This window comes from Mesitornis unicolor, unplaced genomic scaffold (assembly GCF_000695765.1).
Source record: "Mesitornis unicolor isolate BGI_N332 unplaced genomic scaffold, ASM69576v1 scaffold24837, whole genome shotgun sequence".
Taxonomy (NCBI): Eukaryota; Metazoa; Chordata; class Aves; order Mesitornithiformes; family Mesitornithidae; genus Mesitornis; species Mesitornis unicolor.
Window position 1 is genome coordinate 127,488 of NW_010198765.1, and position 12,657 is coordinate 140,144.

The window sequence follows — 12,657 nt, forward strand, 5'->3', positions numbered from 1 at the left end:
AGATAGACACGGGAGTAAACTGGCAATTAGGTCATGAAAAAACAAGCACCATAAAACAGCAATTGCTAATCTGCATGAGATACATTTACTCAATTAGATAGATGGAACTGTTATTATGAACTTGCATTCCACGGATGGTCTCTAAAATTAAGAGGAATGAGGGCAAACAAAATGCATATTTCGTGATTTGCAACCTTTCTGTGCTAATTGTGAAGTGACAAGGCAGAACAATCTAATGAAATAAGCAAATTTAACAGATGCTTTGCATGTAAGCTTCAGGAAAAAATTATATATATATTTTTTTCCTACAGTAACATAAATGCATCATTTGTTCTTCTCTTTGGAGCCTTATTTTTTTTTAAAAAGCTAACTGACAGCTCATTCTGCTGCCCAGTGACAGCACTGCTATGGCTGAACAAATTATAATTCCGTGCCGAAATTCAAACTCTGCTAATTACAGGTGGTGACTCTCAATCCTTCCTCTTGCTCCTGCCAGCAAGTCTGCCAAGGGAGGGCAGGATGCCAACTGGTATGACTGGTGAGGACTGGACCCTGCTCATGCGAGTGACATTGGGTCATGTGGCAGACATGGGGGTCACATGCCATGTCACACCCGACAGGGAACACGGTGGTGTGGAGGGGGAAGTGTGCCAAATCTGCACCTCTCACATGTGGGCACTGCTACTGAAGGTAACAACAACAGAAAAGTGACTCTCACATGATACCTGCCATAGAACGAATACTGAGAAGTTCACACGTGGTCTTTCAGTGAAACGCAGGAACACGCACACCATAATTTTAAGACTTTATACTTTCACTTGCACTTCTGTTTTCAAAAACCAGTCCTTTCAAAACAGTAGGTCACAGATTGCAGTGATGAATGTATGGACGCTATCCTGAGCAATAACAATACGTTACTGCCTGACAATATAACAAGTTTTTAATAACCAGAGTCAAGACCCTTTTCAAGGGCCCATTTTGTGGTAGGTATCTCAAACATAATGGCAGGCCTCCCTAACAAGCATTAAATGCACTATTTTGCTAGATTTGGCCTGGGTCCACGATGCTTACTGAGGTGCTGAATACTATCCATTTTCTCAAAATAGATTCAGCTACTGATAAGTTAGGAATTATCGCTGAAACTGGATCTCTTTGCTGATTTTACAAAATTAAGCTATTTTGTAAATATAAATAATGCAGCTGTATTTTAAGTGCCTAAAGGCTTATGCATACTCAAAGCTAGTAAATTATTATAGAGCACTCAATGCACTTGTCAGAATAAAGGAACTTAAAAGCATGCACTTAAGTACAGTAAATAAAGCAAGCACACACATACAAACACAGACAAAAAAACTTTTAAAATTGTCTTCAGAAGAGGGTAGGTTCAATCACTGGCAAAAGCAAATAACCAAAAGAATAATAGGAAAAGTCACCTACAATTATTCTGAATACTTTATTAAGGGAAATGCTAATTGCCTTCTGTGGTGTTTTATAAGAGTGTAAAGACTTTAAGGCATTTATTTCAACAATAGCATGAATCCATCTCAGAAGTCTGCATCCATGCTTTTGGAATTTCAAATTATGTTCAATTTCTATCACAAAAATCAACTCAATATGCACAAAAGAATTATTAAACATTATTTAAAAATATATATTTACAAAGAGAACACAAGAATGCTTGAGACCTATACATTAGAGCTCTCCCTCTCCTGTAAAGCAACATTTCTAGCAAAGTATGCTTTTGTTGCTACTATATAACTATCACCTGAGTTTTATGCTTCTATAGGAACAAAGCAGCAGCCTAATGCAAATTCAGTCATAAAATTAAAAGCTTACTTAAATTTAACAACAGTACAGAAACATATAAAGCACATATTTTAGAAGATTATAACATTGTTCATATACATCCTGTGTAGTAGGTATATCATATCACATCTTTGTTTATTAAGACAGTGGTAAAAACTCACTCTGAAGTGTTTCAAGTTCAGCCTTAGCCAGGGCATCTTCTTTCGCCTTCATTTTTGTTTCTTTATATTCTACATATAATTGTCTGGCATCCTTTAAGAAAATGTTGCAATGGCATTAGCATCCTTATACAAACAAGTTATTGCAATGGCTCTGTTTTAAGTTCTCAATTAACCTCACAAAAAATTTAAGATACATTCGTTTCCTTGCGTTACAGCAATTTTCAGTATAGAAAGTATTTGTTTAGAATGTAGAATTTTTGTGTAATAAAGGTTCAAATGTAATAGTGTTGATATTACAGACTACGATGCTCATTGATAACCTGAAAAGCAAAACAGAAAACCATTTCTGATCACTACCTACAGCTTTGTAAGAGGCCAGGTACCCACTCTGCTCACATCAGCAATCTGGAAGTTTAAGGAAGAAAGAAACGTTTTAAATTTGAGTAGTGTGTGCAGGGACAAACCAAGGCAATTGCTAGGGAGCAGTCGTATCAGTGTGAACTCACTATGGTAACACTAGCCGCATACTCCAAAACCTGACTTGTTTCCCTCTCTTCCTCCCCCCCCTCCCCCCCACAAACCAACTTCTATACTGCTATTAAAGTGCTGAAAAAATATACTAGTTTTTTCTCCAAGGATTAGATTAGATTCTAATCTGAAATCTATTTGGCAAATTTACACATAAAACCATAAGTCCTGTCACAAATCTCATGATAAATTACGTATTTCCAAAGTCTGATGAATTAGTAATTATAGATTTGTGTTGAAAGCTTTCCAATATGAACAACCAGATTGCTGAAGTAAGAGGTATGGAGATTTTTCTTACTCTTACCAGTTCAAGAGATTTCTATACTCATTCAAAACCCATGAATCTATAATAGAAATGCCGAAATAGACAAATTATTATTTATCATTTCCAAGCATGCAGAACATCTATTGTATTAAAGCAATATTAATTATAGTATTAGATAAACTTAACCTTAGTTTTTTATAGCTAAAATAATTCTATTCTTGTTATTACATTAATGGTCCCACTTTTTACATATAAAAGGAGATTTAAATTTTAATGTAGAATGTATTGTAAAACATCAGTAAATATTTTTCTAATTTCAACTATAATCCCATAAATTTGAACAAAACCTGGTCTCATTAAAAATTAAGTAAGCCATCTTAATAAATTTTGAAAATAAAAACTGAGTTAAGTAGTCATTATGGCTTCCTCAAATGGTAGAAATGATCTGAAAATACTGCTTCCTGCAAAGACACTACAACACAACAGTTGTTCTTTGCATTATAGTGGCATCAACTCCTTCAAAGATGCATGAGAGAGGTGAGACAACACAGGACAGGATCATGACCCAGCTCCGAGCAGAGCTTTGTCATGTTTTGGAGACAATCCCCCCAATACAAGTCATCGTGCCTGAAGAACAACTCTGACAAATTCCCACAAAAGATCTGTAAGGTTTCACCTCCTTCCAAAATACCTCTTCTTACTCTATTTATCTTTACATTCATGGATGGGAAATAGGAAATTACATTTCTCTGCCAGGTTTATACAGGAGGTCACGGCACAAAGAAGAAATGTTAAAGACTTTCCATAACTTCTTGCTGCTGGGACATAGCAGCTGACAGCATCTCACATGCTTACAGGGTTTTCTGGGGTATGGGGAAGAGGAGGTTTTGGTGGTTTTAGTAGCATGGGGTCTAAAAAAGCGTGTAGGTACAGGACTACCATTAACAGCAGATATGAAGGCTTTGAGGAAACACATTCAGTAGCTATGTTATAAAATTGAATTACAAAATTAAATCAGCATTGGTTCTCTTTTCAGTTTACCTAAAATATTAATTCTCTACCACATATGGAAACTTTCCTTGTGCTCTCCAGATATGAACTATTTACATACTTAAGAAGCAGAAGCATCCATAAAGCAACGTTTAACTTCTGCTACAAGTCGGAGACATTGGGTTGCATGGCACACACAGGACTCAGACATACTGATAGCCAAAAAATGCTTTTGTTTAAGGCCATGATTTCAAAATGACTACAGCTAACCAGCATTTAAATTTAACCCATTTGACACTGAAAGCCAATATCTGATGCTAAATTCTGGTGTAAAATCCATTATTGCTGTGGGATCTCCAGACAGCAGGCACTAGGGGGTAACTGTCAATCTCTCCAGCACGTCAATCATGGAACAATTGGAAATGTGGCTCAGATGAAAATGAGACACAAAAGCTGAACAACAAAGAAAACTACTAAGAAGCACGTAAATGAAATTTAGTAGTATTGCTGCTTTATAGATATAAAATGGATTAGCACTGCAAATGGAGTAATATCCAGGTAAGAAAGGCAACACTAGTCTTTTATCTTATTAATCACAGTTTGTTACGGATTATACCATAATCACAAAAAAAGGGGAAACTGCACATTTTGGACCACACATAAAAACTGTAATAAAATACATATAAAGTAAGGCAAACAAACAAACAAAAACCCAAATAAAAAATAATCAAAATGGATTGTGAAGATTTGAAAATCCTTCCCACAAAAGCATAAGAAATGGCTCCACAGGTTGTAAAGAAAAATTAAAATACTTACCTGGGTAAAGATTTTAGTCACAGATACAAACCATATCGGTATTAGGCCTTATAAGTCAAAATGAAAGAAACACTGGAAAACATTTTAAAATGGGAAGTTCTTTGAAGAAAACTCCTGCCTTAGCATAAATAAGCACATTTCAATTTAGTCCTCATTAGTTTTCAACAGTATCAGTCTCAACAGGAATATTCATTTTCAAGAATATTCAGTTTTGGCAGTAAGTGTATTTCAAAATAGATTTAGGTTCTGATTTTTTACTTTTCCAAAGTGATAAGCAGTCATTTTGCCTCAAGACAAACATTTCAGGGCCCTAAAAGCACCAGCAATATAGATACAGCCTCTTCCAATCTAATGCTCCTTCCTCACGATTCAGTAATGATTTTTTTCTTTTAGAGGATCTTTCCCGAAACAGCTCAAAATAGGAACAACATCAAAATTTTGCACCTTATGTATACTTCACCTTCAGTAGGTAATAAACATAAGAAAACATTTTTGTCCTTCTGGGGGTGGAAAGGGACAGAGGAAAGAGACACACAAATACAGAGCTTGGAACTGTTCTAACTAAAAGCTCCAGGTTACCTACTCATTTGCAGGAGTATGAGAAGTTTTCAGAAAAGAATACTGACACAAATACACCACTTTTCTTCACTATCAGAGCAGTAATATGCCTGTAGTTAAGCAAAAAGAATAATGAAGAGGACTATTATACTGTAATTTCAAATACAGACTTTCCGAAAAGGAACAGAATGAAAAAAAGAGTGTATTAAAAATGCTAAAATTCTGCTATTAGTATTTTTAAATTATATTTCAATTGCCATGTACAGGAAGTTCCTGTGATTACCTTCATATTTAATAAAAAAAATTAAAAAGTGTTGCAAAAGAAAAATAAAATCGACAAACACTCAACATATTTCCAATATTTTAATAACAAATAAGAACGAAGAATACTGAAAAATTATTGTATTTCGGTTCCTCTTTATACCAGTATCATCTCATGTCAATAAATTTGAGACTGCCAAGACGACGCTGCACTTGATCTATGCAGAAATACAGAAATTCTTGATACTGGACTTTTAAGGGAGTTTTTCTTTCTTTGTTGGGAGGTTTGAGGTTTTGGTTAGGCTTTTTGTGGGTTTTTGTTGATGTTGTTTTTGTTTGTTTGTTGTTTTTAAATCAACAGATTAAGTATTTATTCAAACTGTGCTAATTCTGCAACTAAAAACTTCAGTTCTGAGCAAGACTCAGTCACTCCAGCCTCTCGTCAACTTTTGGGAAGGGTGATGAGGTTTTGTTGGTTTGTTTGCTCTGTGGGGTTTTTTTCCCCTCCAATTAATCTTCCTGGCTTTCTGGTCTACCTCAGAAAGACCAGAGATTAGGAGAAATAAGGCAAACATAGGAAACAATTTGCTGTATTGGCCATATGTGAAACTTCATTACTGATTTTGTGATAGAATCAGCCTCACATTTCACTCTGGGTGAGGGACTGATGCAAACAAAATATGTCCCCTCAGAATTTAAAGTTAATTGCAAACTTTCCCACAAGCATACTTAAAACCAGTGAATTGAAATAATTTTCTTTGCATTAATTCTTATTAAATCAACCCAGAGACCTAAAGAGACATATTTATATCAAGTTCCTGAACTAATTTTTTGTCTGAGTAGTGTCCCTGTACAATTTGTACCAAAAAAAAAAAAAAAGAGAGAAAAAAGGAGTCAAATTAAAATTACTGCTACATCCAACCTTCAATTTGCTATTTCTATGCAATAAAAATGCCAGCCATTATACCACAGCAAAAACACTCTTTTGATGAGTTTATAAACTATTAATATAAATGTGTTATGGTAAGAAAAAAATGTAAAAAAAATTTAAACATTATGATTTATATTTCTCTTTAAAAGAGAGAAAAAAGGAGTCAAATTAAAATTACTGCTACATCCAACCTTCAATTTGCTATTTCTATGCAATAAAAATGCCAGCCATTATACCACAGCAAAAACACTCTTTTGATGAGTTTATAAACTATTAATATAAATGTGTTATGGTAAGAAAAAAATGTAAAAAAAATTTAAACATTATGATTTATATTTCTCTTTGGCATTTTAATGTATTTAATTGAAGAAAAACTAGTAAATAAATAGGAATCGCATTACTTCCTCCTTTATAAGGAGTTGAAGTGCAGTTCCCAGGCCTCAGATGCACTGGACAAGCAGCAGCAGGCTGTGCTGATGCCACATCTGCTGGGTATTGCACATCCACACTGGTGAAACAAAGGCAGCCAGAAGGGGAAACTGAGGCCAATGCTGCAAGGCCTCCCTGGGACCCATTCGCACCCTGGGAAGCCTCATACCACAACCAAGGAATCCCATTAACTGGGAGCCAGTATCGCCTCCTACACATGAGCTACTCTGGGAGCTACGCTCCTCTAACATGGGTGCTGGGATGTGCAGACATGCAGTAAGTGATTTGAAGGAGCAGAACAAAATTGACTGACACAGAACAACAGGCAATTAAAGGCAAATTTCTTTAATGTTTTACGCTTACCTAAAACTTTTTCTATGCAGAAAAGCACATTTTGTCTCCAGAGCCTCAGACAGTATCCTGTTAGATGCAAATTATTTTTGCTTACTTGCATACACCCCAAATACTTGTTTTACCATTCACTCTCCTCTGACCTGTTTCTACGCTTCTAATTGACCCCGGGGTCGAGAGCTTCATTCCTACTTTGGTTCTCCCAGCAGCTGCGAAATAGCAAGAAACAGAGCAAATGGGCAATCACTCGTGCCACACATCCTGCAATTGCTCACTCCCCACAACTTATATCAACATTGGTGCGGTGCAGTATGTTGGAACACATCAAGACCCTGTAACGCTGAGAATTAAGGATATATTTAACATTACCGATTTGAAGAAATCCCTTCCAAAAAATCTCTTTTTAAGGCATATGTTATTAAATGAAATAAATTTCATTTTAATCTCACAGGATGATTTTATATGAAATCATACGTGAAGACAAAAACTACCCACACAAATGTTGGCAGACCTAATTAAATCTTGCCTAAAAGCTAACTTTGCCAAAGGAGGTGCCCTGCTGCCAAAGCCTCTTGAGTATAATGACACATAGCCAACTCGTTTAAGGCCAAAGCTGAACCATCTCTAAACAGGTGTTGAAATGTAATCATGGATTAAAAGAAAACCTGAGGAAAAAATGCCAAGAAATAAAACACCTCTGGGTCACTAGTTTGAATCTATTCCAGGCTACTAAATCAGCTACAGTAATTACCATCTGGTAGTCTACACAAAAATAAATTACTGGCTTTTTGGTTTGAAATCACTTCATGCTACACAAAGGTCTTTATAAACAAAAGTTGCAATTGTAATTGAAAGCTCTGCTGACAATCTCGGTAGGTTATACCCAGTGCAGCCATGTACTGAGCCTGAACTGCCTTCTCATTACCATGACTCACCAGAAGTTCTTCCAGCGGTCACTGCTGGGGTCTGTGTGCTACACCTACACTGTTACAGACAGAAGAAAACAGGAAGCTTTATTTTCTTAACAAGAATCCATTTCAGTCTGAAACAAACAAAAATGCTTTCTGCTTCATTACACTCAGGACAACAGCAACCTCATAATTTAACTAATAAAAATACTTCCTAGTGCTGACTGGCATTAAGGAAGTTGGTGTAAAAATAAAGACATTCATTGCTAAGCTTCACCACATCAAGGTGGAAGAAAAGAAGCTGACAGGAACACTAACAAACATTCTTATCTTCAGTTTTCTGAAAGAAATATTTTGTGAAGAATAATAATTAACATTTTTAAGACATACAATTTAAGTAATCTGCTTGCACATCCAAAGAAAAAACTCTAGCCAGCTGCTCTGGGAATAAACTGCAGTTTACATATGACAGTTTTGCCTCAAAAGAAAAGTATAATTAACACAACATCTATTCTGCATTACGTTCACCACAAACTGAAATTCTTGGACACTATATTTAGCTGGTTTATTTCTTCGTAAGAACAATTTTCAGTTCCAATAAACACTGTAATTCAGCTTTGTTTCTTTTTTGCTGCTGCTTCTATTTAGTTTTCTAAATATATAGCCTTCTTCCAGGTCATTCTCATGAATGAGTAAACTATAAATGACCTTAGAAACAATTTGCATTCTTTTTCTATCTTTTTCTTGACCCTACATTATAAGAATTAAACTTGGTAATAGTCAATGTAATTTATACTCCACTTATACTCCACAGATACTTGATTTATGATACATTTTATGTATTCTTTTTCCTTTGCTTCTTCAAACAAGCTTAAAGATGCTGCCCCAAAATTAACTAAAATAAATGTGTGGATATAAAAACCTATGTAGTCTCTCTCAAAATACAATTGTCAACAGTTTTACAAAAAAAATCATTTTTTAGTTTCTCTCATCCTCCTCTCACTCATTTTTCTTCCAGTTTCTCGACACAAAATGCAGACTACGATAAAATGGCACAGGCCATCACAGGGGCATGCAAACAAAGCATTTTTCTTCAGTAAAGGCCCACCTTAATTATTTTAAGTGTCTCCTTCTGAAATCTGACATTTTGAAGGAGGAGGGGACGTAGGAGAAAGACACTCAATTGGATAAATGAGAGCCAGGCATGGGCAGAAGCTCAGCAACCTAAATCCTCAGACAGAGTTGTTGTAAGTAGAATATTCACATTAACTAACGGTGAGGAGAGATGGATGCTAGGTAAAAGGAAGTGGTAAAAAGTTTAAATTGACCTCTTGTGGGTTTTTTTTTTGGTTAGGGAATTTTGTTATTGTTGGTGGTGGTAGTTTGGTTTTGTGGATTTTGTTTATAATAATGTTTCCTGTATAAGCAGACAGGTGATTTCGTTTCCTTAATCTGAAGAAGCAGTTCAGCTATTTCAGTGACAGAGCTCTGAAAAACTCAGTGGCAGAAGCAACATTTCATTAAAAGTACTGATAACTCTTACCCTTCTCTGTCCCAAACGGGTTTCATTTAAATATGGATGCATTTTTAGAAGTTCATCTGCAATCACAGTAGTTGCAGATAAATGACAGCCAACTTTGAAAATAACTTGTTGGCTCTTAAATGACTGAAGAAATCATTTAGATTAACTCAATAAACAGCTAGAATCTGTAGTAGCCATCCATGTAAATCACTGTAACACCTTGTAAAATCATTTGCATGTATAACTAGCACATATAATGCTACTCAGTATATGCAGGAGTCTTATCTTCCAGATAAGCTGCCTTAGTGATTCTACTTATATTAAAAGTCTGAAATACTCTGAAATCTCAAGCCTATGCTATTGTGTTATTAAAGAGAAAAGCACTTATATTCAAAACAGGATCTCTATACCAGAGTATAATCATAGAAGTACAGCTACTTTTTTGCTCTATTTTGGCGACTGCAACTAAGGTAGAACTTGGTGAAACCTTAAATACAATTCAAAAAGAGCCCAGAGGTCTCTCTGTCCAGCGAGCCAAAACATACATGGTACCTTTCACACTATCATTTTGGAAAACATCTCCAACTTAGGTCGCTGCTGTTCTTATGCTATTCAGATGAGGTAATACTTCTTTAAGTATTGTTAACTAATAAGCTACAGCAATTAATTTCAGTTTGCTGAAGTCCTGAATATGATTAATATTGAAGACTACCTCTATTTTATTGCATTTTAAGTTACATGATCTGCAGGTCATCTTACATAGCAACAAAACAAACCCTGGAGTTAGGCAGTAGTGTAATTTACATATGGTGCAACTTACTCCAGAACATCATCTCTTTGCTTCCTCCTTGCTCCAAAGCCATCCAGCTCTGAATTCCTCTACATCCTGCTTCCCCTGCCACCAATCCCTGCTTGCTGGTCTTCAATTTTCCATGAGATATTGGTTAGCTGTTTTTCCACTACCATTGATTTAACAGACTTAAAATCCACAGCAAGAGGTATTGGCTAGGCATCTACAAAGCGTGAAACATCACTTTTGCTGTATTCATCTTTTCTGCCTATTCTGGCAGACATAGGAGCTGCTTTTTGAACAGCAAACCTGAAACGTTTAACAGACTATCTTAAAATCATCAAAATGAGAAAATGACAGCTTAGCAAGATTATAAGAAGTCCTAATTTAAAATTCTTCATGAATCTTATAATATTATATTATGTTTTCAATATTTTGCAAGTAAGGCAAAAGGGAAAGTACTATCATTCTGAAGAAAGACTCAAAAATGCAGCAACAGCAATGCTGAACCTAATTCTTTTCCATCTGACCTACCTCAATGAGGGATGAATATTAAAGTTTAATTTGAGCACAACAGTTCACTGAATTAAGCATCATCATTTTTACTTTAAAAACTTGTAAAAAGCAAAGTTTCTTTCTAAAATAGCCACACAGTTCTGATGAAACTTCTAACAGAAGCAGAGATATTAACTTTTGCATCTCTTCATAGAAAAAGTTACAGACTACAGAAACAAATGCTAAAACACCAGACTTCAATGCGTTTATAAAACTTTAATAAGCCTTTTGCTAACAGATTAGGAATTATGAATTATATGCATTTTCCAGCTTCAACACAGACAGAAGTTGAACACTGATGGCATTTATACTATTTCAGAATTAATACTCAATGTTTCTGTAAACCAAAGTAAAATCCACCTCACATTCCCCAATCCATATTCATTAGCAGTGACAAGTGTATTAAAAACAAACAAGTGTATTCAAGAGAAATGAAAAGAAAGAGCATGTGATATTTAAGGAGTTATCCCAATAACTAATCTGACAATACTTACACTGGATGAATATCAGCTAAGTTTTACAGTTTATAGTATTAGATTAAAAAAACACAACTGTGGGTAAGTCTGCCACATTTATACTTAGAAATTACAACCATACCTTTGTTATTTTACCTTAGTAATTTCAGATATCAATTTATACCATTAGCCAGCTATTTTAAAAAAAGCTCACTCAGAAAGAGTAATTTCACTGTTCCCCAAAATTTAAATGACATATTAATATTTGCTATGAAAACACTGCACTTGTTTATTTGAGATAAAAATACTTTTATTAACAGATCTCTTAAAAGACATTCCTATTCCTAATTAGATGTATGTATATCATCTCTCTCCCATAATTTATTCTTGTAGTTTTGCCTAGTAGGAACTGCTGCTGAATTCCATAGCATGTTAATATTAACATCTATTTAAAATGTATTCATATTTTGATGAAATTACGGTATTAAATTTGCCCACAGAGAGTGATTTTTATATATACACATATATATATACATATACACACACATCTATATATATATACATATATACACACATATACCCCCCATATATATATATATGGCATGTGCTTGAGCCAGAAAATTCATAAGAACAAGTGCTACATATCTGATTACGTATAACAACACCATCAAGAAAAATATAGTAATATAATTAAAAATTATTACTATTACCTGGAATAGCTGAGGTAAGGCTTTCACAGTGAGACAGAACCATATTCCTAGCTTGCATGGAAGTAAGTCATGCCACTGCGGTTTGTCCAGTACTCTGTAGTAGAAAAAATTATATGTTTTTCATTACTGCCACACAATCTTAAAGTAAGAACTATCCCATTATCTTTAAGATGATCAGCTCTCATTAGCTCCTACGAACATGTGTAACTACATAATATTAAAGGTACATTTTTAATATTTAATTCAAAATATGTAACAGCAAACTTCTAATTATCACTGTATTTTGATATCTTAAAAAGAGCTTTTCTTAAAGAAAATAAACTTGTAAGCTCCATAATCACTACAGTTTAAAAAAAAAAAAACACAAAACAAAACACCAACAATCTCAAGCCCCAACCAAGTGTTCCCAACTGCTGACAACCAGATATGAAGACTATAGCATAAACAAAACAATACATAAAAATTAATGTAATTTGCAGTTCATTGGAGCATTACTCACTGATGTCATCAGCACAATGGGCTCTGATCTCCACCCTGCATTGATCCAGTTCACGCTGTATGAACTATTTAAACCCTTTATTTCTTTCTATGAATCAATAGAAGAAATGGTGGTATCTTTCG

The 12,657-nt window shown here is 34.8% G+C and overlaps 1 protein-coding gene across 1 annotated transcript in view; it reads right to left on the reverse strand.

Moving 5' to 3' along the window:
- Positions 1-12,657, reverse strand: part of DNAJC1 (DnaJ (Hsp40) homolog, subfamily C, member 1) — a gene marked incomplete at its 5' end in the record, with an annotated part of 67,385 nt that overhangs the window by 45,149 nt on the left and 9,579 nt on the right. The window contains 2 exons of the mRNA XM_010189267.1: positions 1,968-2,058; positions 12,037-12,130. Coding sequence (XP_010187569.1) covers positions 1,968-2,058; positions 12,037-12,130 — 185 coding nt within the window. The remainder of the gene's footprint in view (positions 1-1,967; positions 2,059-12,036; positions 12,131-12,657) is intronic.